Source organism: Coregonus clupeaformis, chromosome 35 (genome assembly GCF_020615455.1).
Source record: "Coregonus clupeaformis isolate EN_2021a chromosome 35, ASM2061545v1, whole genome shotgun sequence".
NCBI classification, from domain to species: Eukaryota; Metazoa; Chordata; class Actinopteri; order Salmoniformes; family Salmonidae; genus Coregonus; species Coregonus clupeaformis.
This window is the reverse complement of record NC_059226.1, coordinates 31,090,907-31,106,587: the sequence shown is the minus strand read 5'-3', so window position 1 is coordinate 31,106,587 and position 15,681 is coordinate 31,090,907. Positions and strand designations below refer to the sequence as shown.

Below are 15,681 nucleotides of genomic sequence, written 5' to 3'. Positions count from 1 at the left end.
TGACATCATCTCTGTAGGTGTTGTAGTCTACACACTGACAGGTGCTGACATCATCTCTGTAGGTGTTGTAGTCTACACACTGACAGGTGCTGACATCATCTCTGTAGGTGTTGTAGTCTACACACTGACAGGTGCTGACATCATCTCTGTAGGTGTTGTAGTCTACACACTGACAGGTGCTGACATCATCTCTGTAGGCGTTGTAGTCTACACACTGACAGGTGCTGACATCGTCTCTGTAGGCGTTGTAGTCTACACACTGACAGGTGCTGACATCATCTCTGTAGGCGTTGTAGTCTACACACTGACAGGTGCTGACATCGTCTCTGTAGGTGTTGTAGTCTACACACTGACAGGTGCTGACATCGTCTCTGTAGGTGTTGTAGTCTACACACTGACAGGTGCTGACATCATCTCTGTAGGTGTTGTAGTCTACACACTGACAGGTGCTGACATCGTCTCTGTAGGTGTTGTAGTCTACACACTGACAGGTGCTGACAGCATCTCTGTAGGTGTTGTAGTCTACACACTGACAGGTGCTGACATCATCTCTGTAGGTGTTGTAGTCTACACACTGACAGGTGCTGACATCATCTCTGTAGGTGTTGTAGTCTACACACTGACAGATGCTGACATCATCTCTGTAGGTGTTGTAGTCTACACACTGACAGGTGCTGACATAATCTCTGTAGGTGTTGTAGTCTACACACTGACAGGTGCTGATGTATAGGGGCATACGTTAAGTGGGTGTAGGAACACAATCACACAGGAAATAATATTGTATATGGAAACATTTCATTTTCAAAGGTTGCAATTGAAAGGCTACAATGTTTTTTCTTGCTAAATGCATGCTTTTTATGCAGTATGGCTTTCACGTTTGTTGACTGTGATAGATTACTGTGTCAGTGCTGCCAAGTGCACTTAGATGGAAACGTGGTGCCCATCTGCTCATTTGATGGCCTTCCAACTCGATTTAGTTCACCTGAGCAGATAATACCAGCCAGAATGCAGCAGTCTCTCCTTCTCCAAGCAGCAGTGAGGAGAGAGGTCACTTTAGTGAATTTGGCAGGAAGCTGTAGCCTATGTTCACTTGGTACAATGCATAGCAAGCACCCTGTGGAAATAAGAGTATATTATATTTAATGCAATAATTGTGCACAATGACAGGGTTATGGACTTTTATGAAAAATACCAATAGGCCTACTAGAGGGGATGGGGAAAACGTAGGCTATAGGAACCCTCTGGGCCTATACATCTTAGTGGAAGCCCATCAGAATAGATCATGCCTGCCAAGCACAGCAACCTGGTCTCAGAGCCTTTTGTATTATTCTGTATGTTAATTGGAGACACTCCATTTAGTATGATATGTTACGTTTCATATGGTATGTATTAATTTGTGGATGTCCATCACCCATTTCGTATGGTATATTACGAATTACAATTAGTATTATACTGTATGTTACGAATTTGCAAAATGTACAATATGTTACAAATTTGCTAAAGGTATGATATGTTATGATTTCTAGCTAGATGGCTAACGTTAGGTAGCTGGCTAAAGTTAGCTAGAGCTAGGGGTTAGGGTTAAGTTTAGGAGTTAGGTTAAAAAAGGGTTAAAGTTAGGGTTAGCTAAAAGGGTTATGGTTAGAGGAAGTAGTTGCAAAATAGCTAAAAAGTAGTAAGTAGTTGAAAAGTTGCTAATTAGCTAAAATGCTAAAGTTCTCTTTGGGTTGCTAGACGTTTGCGTTATACACCCATCCTGACCAACCACCCTACATTCGTTTTTGCCTTAAGTAACCATCTGTCTTATTTAACACTACTAAACTTAACATATCATACTAATTTTAGTGTCCCGGATTGACATTTACTATGTTACATCTAGTCTATGAGACCAGGCTGAGAACAGTGTTATTAGGCCTGCCTAGGCCTACCCTACAGGTAAAAAGTTATTCATAAATGAAATATGACGTTTTTGATTCAGATGTGAAATCTATAAAACATTTTCCTGTCAATACAGTTACAGGTGTCTTATGTTCCATGCCTTTACCTGCCTGTACGTCTTTATGTGCTCTCTTTCAAACATGCGCACTCACGCGCACAGATCCGAAGTTGCTCGGTCACCTTGGAGATGAGAAACATTGAAGAGTGGAGGTTACGACTGTCTCAGCCTCCTCTTTCCACAGGAAAACTCTCAGCGAAGCACCGTCAATATATCTGTACAAGTTTATATACGATTTATGAAGTCTTGGGGAAAAAACGATGATTGCATAAACAGTTTTGCGCCTTCAGAATGTCTAGAGAAAGAAGTCGCTCTGATTGTCCATCGGTCGACCACTTTGCAAGCAAAGGTAGAACGCGCCAGTGAAATTGTATCAGTTTACAAATTATAAGATTCTGAAACTCTGCTGCATCCTATCTAATTCAGATATGATCTAATTTAATCGCAAATTTTCAAAACCCTATAGTATTCTTCTTCAAAGAATATGATGCCTTAAACCAATGAGGTTTAAAAAAAGGGCCATCCTGGGATTATGATAATGATTTGCCTGGAAACCCAACGTTGAATTGAGTAGAATTCTACGTCGGGCAGAAATAAGAATTTGAACCAAAGATTCCTCTCACGACCTCTACAAGCCAGAATGTTGAATACAATTATATTTTAAACTACTTTAACGGTTGTCTGTGCAGTTGGTCGTTTTGGCGGTAGGAATGTGAGACAATATACCCACAGGAAAGTATAACTATACTGAACAAAAATATATGCAACAATTTCAATGATTTTACTGAGTTACAGTTCATATAAGGAAATCAGTCAATTGAAAAAGTCATTAGGCCCTAATCTATGGATTTCACATGATTGGGCACAGCCATGGGTGGGCCTGTGAGGGAATAGGCCCACCCACTTGTGAGCCAGGCCCACCCACTGGGGAGCCAGGCCCTGCCAATCAGAATGAGCTTTTCCCCACAAAAGGGCTTTATTACAGACAGAAATACTCCTCAGTTTCATCAGCTGTCCGGGTGGCCGGTCTCAGACGATCCCACAGGTGAAGAAGCTGGATATGGAGGTCCTGGGCTGGCGTGGTTGCACGTGGTCTGCGGTTGTGAGGCCGGTTGGACGTACTGCCAAATTCTCTAGGTGGCTTATTGTAGAGAAATGAACATTACATTCTCTGGCGACAGCTCTGTTGGACATTCCTGCAGTCAGCATGCCAATTGCACGCTCCCTCAAAACTTGAGACATCTGTGGCATTGTGTTGTGTGGCAAAACTGCACATTTTAGAGTGGCCTTTTATTGTCTCCAGCACAAGGTGCACCTGTGTAATGATCATGCTGTTTAATCAACTTCTTGATATGCCACACCTGTCAGGGGGATGGATTATCTTGGCAAAGGAGAAATGCTCACTAACAGGGATGTAAACAAATGTGTGCACAAAATGTGTGAGAAATAAGCTTTTTCTGCGTATGGAACATTTCGTGGATCTTTTATTTCAGCTCATGAAACACGGGACCAACACTTTATGTGTTGCGTTAATTTTTTTGTTCTGTATACATACATTTTTCAAAGCACTGGCAGTGCCATGAGATTTCTATCACCTGAAGCATGCACAGAACCATGTAAACACATGCACAGAACCATGTAAACACATGCACAGAACTATGTAAACACATGCACAGAACCATGTAAACACATGCACAGAACCATGTAAACACATGCACAGAACCATGTAAACACATGCACAGAACCATGTAAACACATGCACAGAACCATGTAAACACATGCACAAACTCGACAAGTAGTGCTGAGGGATTAGTGCTTTATGATTAGTGCTTTTTGAGGTCGGTTCGGTTTCGGTTCGATTCTAAAAAAATAATCACTGTTTTGATTTCGGTTTAGATTATTTTTTCAACATTAAATGCATTGTGCATTATGTGGGTTGAGTGCTGTAACAACACAGAATAAAACAATTAATACAAGTCCCATGATGGTAGTGACTGCCCATTACTGCTTGTCACTTATTAACCATAATTTATTCACATTACTTAACTTTAATAAAATATTTTAGTTGTTGTGTATATTACATTTGTTTTATTTGATGACTTTATTATTTCATTCCAAGTCATCTAATCTCTATAGAGCTGCTGATTGTGCTGTCTGACAAAATCACTATTTTAGTAGTTCTTCAAAGTAAATAAGGCAGACTTTTATGACTGCTGAATACCAACTATCAATCACTTAGATCATGTATTTTCAGGTAGAGATACCTCACGAAGCAACAGCTGCTCTCTATATCACCTCACCATCACGCATTCTTCTCGCTTCAGTAGCAGGTGTAAAAGAAACACAGACCGGACAAGTAGATGTGCAATGGATTATGGTCATTGTAGTTAATTACCACATTTTATGGGTTAAACTAGGTAGAATATTGGCCTATTACTCCCTACTACTTCGCAAGGTTCAGGTGGATCTGATTTATCTCTAGAGAATCTGTGCGATGTGCGCATTGAGCTCACAGAAAAAAAACGAACGAAATGGAATTCAAATAATTGAACCTATGTCTGTCAATTATTTTTTTTTTTAAACGCTTCAGGTGATAGAAATCTGAAGGCACTACCTTCCCTCCCTTCTTATCCTCTCCTGTAAAGTCTGTGTACAGCAGAGGAGGCTGGTGGGAGGAGCTATTGGAGGACGGGCTCATTGTAATGGCAGGAATGGAGTAAATGTAACGGTATCAAACACAAACATAAGGAAACCGTATGTTTGACTCTGGTCCATCAGTTCCAGTCCAGTCATTACAATGTGCCCGTCCTTTTATAGCTCCTCCCACCAGCCTCCTCTGGTGGACAGGTGTCTGACAGATGGCTGCATGGCTAAGATCATTCAATGGGTATTGATCACACTGAAGCCCCAGTCAGTCTGTGACAGTGCTGTGCTGCTGTTTTGTTATTCCCCCGTGGCCACAGAGCTCACGGGGTTACTGCTTCTGTCTGAACTGTGTCTCACTACAAACTCTACTTACTACTCTGAATGGCTCCAACTGTTCCTCTAGGCCTACACTACAGGGAGCTGCTGGCTTCTGCCCTTTCATAAGGGTTGCGCAAAGAGGATGCTAGTTACTTTGGCTTGTCTTACAGATGCCTTTGAGTAACTCTTTTAGAAGAAGAAGTCAAGAGTGTCATACTGTGTTGTATGTCATTAGATCAGAGGTGATGCCCAATTTATCCATGTTAATAAGCCCCCGGCCTATGAGGATGTTGCACACTGCAAAGGTGTTGCAGAAGGTTGCACACTTTTACCAAGGGTTGCATAATGCACAATATTGCTATTCTGAATGAAGGTTGGAGTGGGTTTTATAGTGGGTTTTTATTGGGTTTTCATAGGTGAACAGGTGTGATGGAAGCGGGCAGTACTTCCCTCAGAGATGACTGCCCTCCCTGGGAAGATGTGTCTCTGTCTGCCCCTCACAGAGACGATGGTCTACTGGTCACCCATGTCAACCAAAAACAGGACTTACTGGTGAGCTGGTCAAGTTCTCTCTTAAAAAATACATTTAATATCCATGAGATAAACCTGGATAAATAGTGTTCAGTCTTCCACTGAAAGCATAGAATTGAACTGATGTGTAGTTTGTTTGTGTCTATTGCATAATCATTCAGATGCTAAATCAACAGTGTAATAGGGTAAATCTTGTTTGTGTCTCTTGTTCTTTCTCCATGTTATTACTGCCTGTGTCGTCGCAGTCTGTGTTTTAGTCCATATTGCCCCTGTCTGTCTGTAATGCTGTCTGTGCTATAGGCCTACCTTATGTCTGCATGTTTGTCTGTATCCCTTTACATTTTATATGTATATAGTACTAAGGCTTACTTTATGTCTGTAGTACTGAGCCTCAGAGTATATCTGTACTGTACCTTACTGTCTGTGCTCCTCTCTGTAACCCAGATTCTCCAGAGGTCACAGGGTCAGACTGCAGAGTGGAAGAGCTCCTCTGATTGGCTCCTGACCCACAGTCTCCACAGCTCCGGCCTCTCCCTCTCAACACTCCTCTCACACGGGACCACCAAGATCAGGTAAGTGTGTGTGACTGGGGCCAGCTTTACATATCTGGGCCCATATTCACAAAGAGTATCAGAGTAGGACTGCTGATCTAGGATCCGTTTTGACTTTTAAATCATAATGAAAAAGAGCAGGGACCTGATACTAGATCAGCACTTTTACACTGAGGCGCTTTGTGAATACGTGCCCAGGTCCCTAGCACCCCTAGCTCGTTCCATGTTACAAATGCATGCCCTATCAGCCTCCATCCAACTTAGCCCATCTGGGCAGTTATTGTCTGAGCAAGGCTGCCTGAACAGCCACGTATGACCTAATAGCAGTTGCCCTTGTCCCCTACTCTGACCTCTCTCTGTTGGTGGCAGGGCTGGGGAGGACAGAGGCCTCAGCAGACAGCTGGAGATCACTGCTGCAGCACTCACTCACTTTGACTTCCAGCTGTACCAGTGAGTACTCCTCTCTTAGCACACACACACACACAAATGCGTGCAAACTCACACACACACACACTGGCATGTGGTGCCACGCACGCATAGGCACACATACACACACTGGCATGCACCCACGCAGGCATGCAAGCATGCACGCGCACACACACACAAAACATGTGCTGTCACCCACACTCACATAGCTGCAACCGTGACTGCCACTGTTTGTGATAATGAATTTGTTGTTTGGACTCTACAGGGCCACTGAGCTGTACCATGGCAGGATAAGATGGCTGAACCAAGGAAGTATGAAGGTATGGCATAGTAGATCTTCTTCTTCTTCTTCTTCTTCTTCTTCTTCTTCTTCTTCTTCTTCTTCTTCTTCTTCTTCTTCTTCTTCTTCTTCTTCTTCTTCTTCATCATCACCATCACCATCATCATAATATACAGTATATAACTATTGCTATACAAACTAAAGTGTCCAGAGTGACTGTATAACTGTACCATTCCCCTGTGTGTGTGGCAGGTGTTTGGGCTGGTGAAGGGGTCCAGAGTAGGGGTCATAGTTGACACCTCAGATGTTAACTGCACCAAGGACAGACTGCCAGATCTACAGAGGAACCTCCTGGTAAGATAGATAGACATTTAAACCACTGGTTTCACCTCATCATTTACTGGTGAGATATATATACATTTAGACCCCTGGTTTCACCCAGTGATGTTTATAAACCCTAGATGACTGACCGGGGGCGCTGTAATGAAGCTACCGCACAGCCATCTTGGTACTCCTCCTCCGTTGTAAAAAAGATTTTGGAAGCTATAGAAATGCTTTTATTAATGTCTAGATTCGTTTTTTAACATGTTTTTTTCTATTACAGACACTTTAATGCATACTTTTAAATGATATTATGTGAGCTAAACATACAAATAGAAAATGAATAATTCTATTAAAAAAATGTCCTTAAAGTCTTTCTTTAGAGAATACTAATATTACTGTCCTCACTTCAACAAAACATACTTAAATACAACAAAAACATACTTAAATACATGTCATTTTGTCCTTGAAACATTTTATTGAAATACTGTAGAATTCCACTCATTCCTATGGAGGACTGCTCCTAATAGGGAGTGCTAATATGGCCAACCGGTGGCTTCAAAGCCTCTCAATGGCCAATATATTTCATCAGCAATCCAGGGTTTGATAAATATACATTTAACCCCTGGTTTCACATCATCATTTACTGGTGAGATATATATACATTTAAACCCCTGGTTTCACCTCATCATTTACTGGTGCGATAGATAGACATTTAAACCCCTGGTTTCACCTCATCATTTACTGGTGAGATAGATAGACATTTAAACCCCTGGTTTCACCTCATCATTTACTGGTGAGATAGATAGACATTTAAACCCATGGTTTCACCTCATCATTTACTTCATTAATACAATATGTGTAAACAATATGTTTACTATGGGCTTTGTCTCTCAGCAAGCATTGAAGGTGTGTGTGTTTATGTATGTATGTTTGTGTGTGTGTGTGTCAGTCTCTGATAGAAGAGCAGCTCAGCTGTAAGCGTCAGCTGTACCTGATGTCCTGTGGTACTGAGACCAGCAGCCTTTGGGACGGCCCCAGAGATGTCAACCCCTTCAGGTGAGAAGTCCTAAGAGAGGTCATCAAGGTCATAATATTGTGCTTTAAAGGTGTATCCCGTAACCTTTTTGCCCCCTGTGGCCAAAAGACTAAATGCTGAAATAATCCATGCTCAAACACACATACACACACACACACCGTTTAGGCATAGCTGCGGGAAGTAGGGGTGCTCCCCCTGAAAAATCAGAATATTTTTATATATATATAATTTTTAAAAAATCACAAAGGAAGTGCACTGGGCCTTTAATAGTCCTGTATTAGCAGACCGATATATCCGTCTGCAGCGTGGGCAAAACGTTTTTTCAGCCCCCCCAAACTACTTCCCGCAGCTATGCATTTTGGTACCCCGTCAGCCCTGCAAAGTAGTTTTCTTTAACCAGAAATGAAACTACAGATTGCACCTTTAACCCAGAGGGGTGACGGGCATATTATTTTCGACCACAAAATAGTCCACTCTAGAATTCCAGTTGTTCACAATTGAGAGGATATTATAGCTGACACGTATCCCTCAAGTGTTTTGGTGGGATAAAATACTATTATTTTTCAGATATTGCTATAGTATCCTTAAAAAGCTGCCCAGTCACTTTAGGTCAAGTTCCATGATGATACCAGAGGAGTCTGGATGTTGATGTAACAGCATGGTACTGAAAGGGAGAGGCCTGGAGGACTGTCTCACGGCCTTGGTGTGTGTGTGTCCCTGCAGTCTCACAGCCCTGACGCAGCACAGCGCCCACTGTTTATTTCAGCTCGCTCCTGCGTTTATTTTCATTAGGGTATAATGTCTATTTTAGTATGCCTCTTATGCCTCTTGTGTTATTTTAGATGAGTCATTTGGGAATGCGTGGGTACATGCGAGAACACTTTGTGCCTGTGTTAGGAGAGGAAGACACACACAGGGAAGAGTGAGGGACAGTGAGAGCTACTGTGCACTGTTCTGTGGCGACTGACTGGCTGTATTCAACACCAATGCCAAAGAATACAAACACAATGTGTTTTCATACTGAACACTTCAGTATCTATTAGTGTAAATAAATGTTAAGTGTTCCATCGTTTAATACCATCATAGATCATCACTCATTCCTACAGTTAAGTGTATCTGTGCTTTAAAAAAACATTCCTACATTCGTTTATTAAAACATAAACTGTGTATAGTTTGGGGGACGCCCATATTTTCAGTTACAGTAATACACTCATGTTTCCTCAATGAAATAGCACAACATACAGCTGATCTACCACTGTAGGGTGTAATATACCTACAGTGTTGGGTTTGAAGTATGGGTTAGAATAAAAATAGATCAAATAAAAATAAGTTCTGTGTGAAACGTCCGTATACACACTTAATGCTAGTTTGTGTTGTTCTTATTGTTGTAAGTATATATGTCTTCCAATCATTTAATCCATTTATAAATATGTTTTAGATAGACCTATGATATTTGTATGCTCATGGATTTCAGTTTGTATTGACTGCTGTGTGGGTGTAATTGAACATGAACTTGAACTAGACCTAAACTGCAAGTTTCTATAAGCTGACTCGTTGTCAGTGGATCTGTGTAGGCTGCCTTTTACAGTAGACTGTGTCTCTATGGCATGTTCTCTCTCCAGACTGCAGGAGGCTCATGGCTGGGTGGATGAGCTGGGAGCCAGGGGGGGCTGTAACCTTCTCCAGGCCCTGAAAAGAGGCCATGGCCTGGGCTGCACTCAGCTTGACTCCCTGGTCATCATCCTGGGCTCCAGGTGAATCAACTTGAACAGGACAGTGATGTAATGGGACTGATAATGAAAGTACAGCAATAACTGCATTGGGTTGTACACTATCTACACATTGAGTTGTATTATGTATTATAAATTGACTAATCAGAGAGCAGGGCTAGGATGACCAATCAGAGAGCAGGTGTATGACAATGTCATTATGATTATGTTATTATTAAGGGATTAATCAGAGAGCAGGGTTATGACGATCTTATGATGAAAGGACCAATCAGATAGCGGGGTTATGATGCCACTGTGAAGGTACCAATCAGAGAGCAGGGTTATGATGATGTCATTTTGAAGGGACCAATCAGAGACCGGGGTTATGACGATGTCATTATAAAGCGACCGATCAGAGAGCAGGATTATTCTTACAATATAACAAGTAGCAAGTCCCCTGTGTTTGATGATAGTACTTCCTCCTCTCTAACTTCTCTCCTTCCTCTCCTTCCCTCTCTCTAGCCCTGACCAGACCTCAGATGCGCTCTTTGATTACGTAGAGCAAAGCATTTTGGGAAGGGCGTTGTCGATCCATGTGGTGTCCTACTGTAGCATTAGCCCTCTTACCATTGTGAGTCAAACTGTTGGACTTTCATGTCACCAACAATCGTGTGTTTTTATTAATAAAGGGACAGATTTACTAAAATGTTGAATCTGTGAAAAGTTTGGTCAACGATTCACTGTGTCTCTACCTCAAACAGGCAACTGTAAAGAGACTAGCTGAAGTTACACGGGGACGCCACCACATCTTCTCAGCTTCACTGGTAACCTGTCTGTCCTGACTGTGCTATTTGGGTTTGTGTTTTAGTGTATTGTGGTCAAAAATTACTTTCCCTCCTGTTTGTGTGTGTGTGGTGTGTGTGTGTGTGTGTGTGGTGTGTGGATCAGGGTGTAGTGGACAGCAGTACAGACGTGGAGCTGCTGTGGACAGAGATCAAGGCAGCCAGAGAGCTGCTGGGATACACTAAGGCCCTGCGTCAGGGACGACTGGGGGACATGACTGTCACTGTGGTGGGACAAAAGGTGAATGGACTCTGTGTGTGCGTCTGTGCCTGTGTCTGTGTCTGTGTGTACAGCATTTTCCTTGAACATCTTACATAAACCTTTTAGTGAATCTTTCCTCTTATTGTACTCCCTCAGATTTCCACAGAGTTGGACAGCCTATCACTCTCTTCCTCGCTCCCCAGTCCACCCAACCACAATGCCCCCCTGAGCATCAAGCCCCCAGGTGTCCAGCCCACCTCCTCGGCTGATTGGCTGAGGAACCATGGACTGAAAGGTAGGTGCTTTAGGTAGAAGTTACACATAGGCACAGATCTAGAATCAGCTTACACACTTTCATCCTAACCTTAACCATTAAAAAGGAACAATGCAAAACTGACCATAGATCCGTGTTAAAGTCAACTTCATCCTGCTCTAAAAGTAACTGCGGCAACCAAGTATTGATTCCAAAAGCCATTGGCCATGACAAGAATAGATTCAGATTGAAACTGGAATGAAGCCTCTGTCCTAAACTCTGATGTCTGATGTACTATCTAATCCTCTCTCTCTGCCTGTAGCTAAGAGACTGGGGCTGTACCAGGTTCTGTCTATCTAATCCTCTCTCTCTGCCTGTAGCTAAGAGACTGGGGCTGTACCAGGTTCTGTCTATCTAATCCTCTCTCTCTGCCTGTAGCTAAGAGACTGGGGCTGTACCAGGTTCTGTCTATCTAATCCTCTCTGCCTGTAGCTAAGAGGCTGGGGCTGTACCAGGTTCTGTCTATCTAATCCTCTCTCTCTGCCTGTAGCTAAGAGACTGGGGCTGTACCAGGTTCTGTCTATCTAATCCTCTCTGCCTGTAGCTAAGAGGCTGGGGCTGTACCAGGTTCTGTCTATCTAATCCTCTCTGCCTGTAGCTAAGAGGCTGGGGCTGTACCAGGTTCTGTCTATCTAATCCTCTCTGCCTGTAGCTAAGAGGCTGGGGCTGTACCAGGTTCTGTCTATCTAATCCTCTCTCTCTGCCTGTAGCTAAGAGACTGGGGCTGTACCAGGTTCTGTCTATCTAATCCTCTCTGCCTGTAGCTAAGAGACTGGGGCTGTACCAGGTTCTGTCTATCTAATCCTCTCTCTCTGCCTGTAGCTAAGAGACTGGGGCTGTACCAGGTTCTGTCTATCTAATCCTCTCTCTCTGCCTGTAGCTAAGAGACTGGGGCTGTACCATGTTCTGTCTATCTAATCCTCTCTCTCTGCCTGTAGCTAAGAGACTGGGGCTGTACCATGTTCTGTCTATCTAATCCTCTCTCTCTGCCTGTAGCTAAGAGACTGGGGCTGTACCAGGTTCTGTCTATCTAATCCTCTCTCTCTGCCTGTAGCTAAGAGGCTGGGGCTGTACCAGGTTCTGTCTATCTAATCCTCTCTCTCTGCCTGTAGCTAAGAGGCTGGGGCTGTACCAGGTTCTGTCTATCTAATCCTCTCTCTCTGCCTGTAGCTAAGAGGCTGGGGCTGTACCAGGTTCTGTCTATCTAATCCTCTCTCTCTGCCTGTAGCTAAGAGACTGGGGCTGTACCAGGTTCTGTCTCCCAATGCCTATTCTCTACTGGAGGGGTTTGTACCTATCCTGAACAAGACCGTCAGCTCAACAGTCCATGAGGTACCACTGTCTGTCTCTTCTTTCTTCTTTCTCTCCTTGTAGCCTTTTTTCTTTTCTCCTTCTCTTGTAATGGCCTAACAGTCGATGGTTCATGAGGTACCACTGTCTGGCTCTTTTTATCTTCTGCACACACAGTCCTTTCTCTCATTTTCTTCTGTCTCATCTTTTTGTGGCCAGGTCACAGTACATGATGTACCACTCTTTCAATCCCTCTATCCCTTTCTTTCTTTCTTTCTTTCTTTCTTTCTTTCTTTCTTTCTTTCTTTCTTTCTTTCTTTCTTTCTTTCTTTCTTTCTTTCTTTCTTTCTTTCTTTCTTTCTGTCTGTCTGTCTTTCTTTCTTTCTTTCTTTCTTTCTTTCTTTCTTTCTTTCTTTCTTTCTTTCTTTCTTTCTTTCTGTCTGTCTGTCTGTCTGTCTGTCTGTCTGTCTTTCTTTCTTTCTTTCTTTCTTTCTTTCTCTCCCTCTTTCCTTTTCTCTCTTATCTCCCTGTCTTTTGATGTTCCAGTCAATCTTAATATGGTCCTTGAACAAACCTCTTTAGGTGGTGCAGGGGAGTGGAACCCAATGCTTATTTGACTGGGCGTAATTAACTTATATCAGTTAATCAATGCTGCTTTATCAATTACTCTTCCTAGCTCAGTGATCTTTCATTCTGTCTGGGCAGCGGAAGACTTGGAGGTAAAGCATTTAGAGTAATTGCGTCGGTCACTCTTGGTTATCAGTAAGCTTTGTATTTACAACTGTTCTGTCCTTTTTCATTAATTTTATCTCAGGGTGGGAGGGATTATCTCAATGTGGGAGGGGTTATCTCAAGGTGGGAGGATGGGAGATGGGTATGATATGTCTTAGCCTGGTCAAACAGGCTGATCACTGCACTCACGTTTCGTTACAAGTGAAACAGCATGTCAGATCAGACTGTTTCCACCAGGCTAGATATGTCTCTAGTCTCTTGTACCTTTCTAGCTGTGAAATAAAAAATATTTGGTCACAAAATATTATGTTTATGAATGTATTTGTCCTGTACTTCCTCCCTCCATGTTGGATCCCACCCAGAAGGCCATGGTGCAGTTTGAGTGGCATGATGGAACGGTGAAGAACGTCCATGTGGACCTGCCCTTAATCTACCACTACCAGGTGGGTTCACCAGTCAGGATGTGATGTCAGAAGCACATGACGTCTTGTCTGTCTTTTGATTTGATTATTAGTATTAGTCTAACCCTCCTTTCTCCTCTCCTCAACCAGTTCTCTTCTTACTAGACTAGGTGTGTTGATAGTGATGATGTTCTCGCTCACCTTTCACCTGTATCTGTCTCACCCATCACCCCTTCCAACCTCTCTTTCTATCTTCCATCCCTGTCTCTCTCACCCATCTCTCCATCCCTCTCTTTCTCACCTACAGAAGCAGCTGATGTCTGCTGTGGCTGTGTTGGAGAGGAGGGTGCAGTGGCTGAGCAGTGGGAGCAGACAGATCTGGGGGACAGTGTGTGAACAGAGGTACAGTAGGACACACAGCTATTAGTCTGCTATCACTCACAAAATAATGATATCCATTATCTTTCTAGCCTGTGTCGGGGGCAGTCATTTTCTGTCACAGTATACAGATGTAGGATCTTAATTTGTTGCTGAGAAATGTTCCTGTACAGCAGGCAATGCAAACTTGTAGTGTATTTTAGGTTTAAAAAGTCCACTTTAAAATGACAGACTTGATTTGCCCTAACAAAAAATTTATCAACCCCTACAAAAAATGTCAGTTAATTATAATCTACATAATAATTCACATTTCCTGTTGCTTCAGGATTATTTTCCTGCTGTAGCAAACTGGCTCAAATTAAGCAGTTTCAAAGGTCCACCAATCTCTCTCTCTCTCTCTCTCTCTCTCTCTCTCTCTCTCTCTCTCTCTCTTTTCTCTCTCTCTCTCTCTCTCACTCTCTGTCTCTCTCTTTCTTTCTCTCTGTCCCTCTCTCTCTTTCTCTCTCTCACTCTGTCCCTCTCCCTCTCTTTCTCTCTCTCTCTCTGTCTCTCTCTGTCTTTCTTTTTATGTCTCTCTGTAGGGTGGTGATTGTGGTAGACATGTCTATGATGATCTCTGGCTTCTCTCTCCACATCCAGCACTCCCTCAGGGTGCTACTGGAGGAGCAGCTGGCCAACAAACACAGCTTCAACATCATTGCGTAGGTCACACACACACACCACAGGAGGTTGGTGGCACCTTAATTGGGGAGGACAGGCTCGTGGGAATGGCTGGAGCGGAATTGGGTGATGCAGAAACACACACACGCACAATCCCCATTTGATAGCACATTGAGCTCACATGAATCCAATCACAACACAAGCGCTGCATGTTCTAATCCTTGATAATAGATCAAGGAAAAAATACAACTCTTTCACATAACAACCCTGTACACTCAAATAAATCAAATCAAATCAAATGTATTGGTCACATACACATGGTTAGCAGATGCTATTGCGAGTGTAGCGAAATGCTTGTGCTTCTAGTTCCGACAGTGCAGCAATATCTAGCAAGTAATATCTAACAGTTCCACAACAAAAACCTAATACACACAAATCTAAGTGTCTCTCCAACACTCTCTCACCTCCACTCCCCCAATCTCCAGTTTAATCAAGTGTGATTTGGTTACTTAGGGGCGGCAGGTAGCTTAGTGGGTAAGAGCGTTGTGCCAGTAACCGAAAGGTCGCTGGTTCTAATCCCCGAGCCGACTAGGTGAAAAATCTGTCGATGTGCCCTTAAGCAAGGCACTTAACCGTAATTGCTCCTGTAAGTCGCTCTGGATAAGAGCGTCTGCTAAATGATGTAAATATAAATATGTTACGTTCTGCATGAGAATAGATCTAATTGATTTGGCTGTCAAAGGTTCCCCTGCATTAGCACATTTACCTGCCTGTCAGACCGTGACCTCACCTCACCACATACGTTTTTAACAGACATTTGCTTGATCCTTAATGGGGATGGTTAATAGAGTGAAATGACTCACTCGAATAAGAATCCAAATTATAGCCCTGCTCATTCAAATTGAGATATAAAAAGCCTGGGGCCTTAGATAATCGTCGGAGTTCAATCTATTTATAATGCAGATTGGATGTGGTATTGAAATATGGAGTTGTTACTGGGATTTAAGTGCATATACTGTATGTGGATGATGTTTCTGTAGTATGTG

The 15,681-nt window shown here is 42.8% G+C and overlaps 1 protein-coding gene across 2 annotated transcripts in view; it reads left to right on the top strand.

Moving 5' to 3' along the window:
* Window positions 1-2,059: 2,059 nt before the first annotated feature.
* vwa3a (von Willebrand factor A domain containing 3A) overlaps window positions 2,060-15,681 on the top strand; it is a 35,831-nt gene continuing 22,209 nt past the window's right edge. For both annotated transcript variants that reach the window (XM_041864302.2, XM_041864303.2), the window contains exons 1-16: window positions 2,060-2,345; window positions 5,377-5,512; window positions 5,936-6,063; window positions 6,412-6,492; window positions 6,734-6,788; window positions 7,001-7,102; window positions 8,022-8,128; window positions 9,731-9,862; window positions 10,340-10,448; window positions 10,579-10,641; window positions 10,766-10,900; window positions 11,018-11,156; window positions 12,403-12,506; window positions 13,559-13,639; window positions 13,905-13,999; window positions 14,557-14,676. In XM_041864302.2, coding sequence (XP_041720236.2) covers window positions 5,390-5,512; window positions 5,936-6,063; window positions 6,412-6,492; window positions 6,734-6,788; window positions 7,001-7,102; window positions 8,022-8,128; window positions 9,731-9,862; window positions 10,340-10,448; window positions 10,579-10,641; window positions 10,766-10,900; window positions 11,018-11,156; window positions 12,403-12,506; window positions 13,559-13,639; window positions 13,905-13,999; window positions 14,557-14,676 — 1,574 coding nt within the window. In that variant the 5' untranslated portion in view covers window positions 2,060-2,345; window positions 5,377-5,389. The remainder of the gene's footprint in view (window positions 2,346-5,376; window positions 5,513-5,935; window positions 6,064-6,411; window positions 6,493-6,733; window positions 6,789-7,000; window positions 7,103-8,021; window positions 8,129-9,730; window positions 9,863-10,339; window positions 10,449-10,578; window positions 10,642-10,765; window positions 10,901-11,017; window positions 11,157-12,402; window positions 12,507-13,558; window positions 13,640-13,904; window positions 14,000-14,556; window positions 14,677-15,681) is intronic.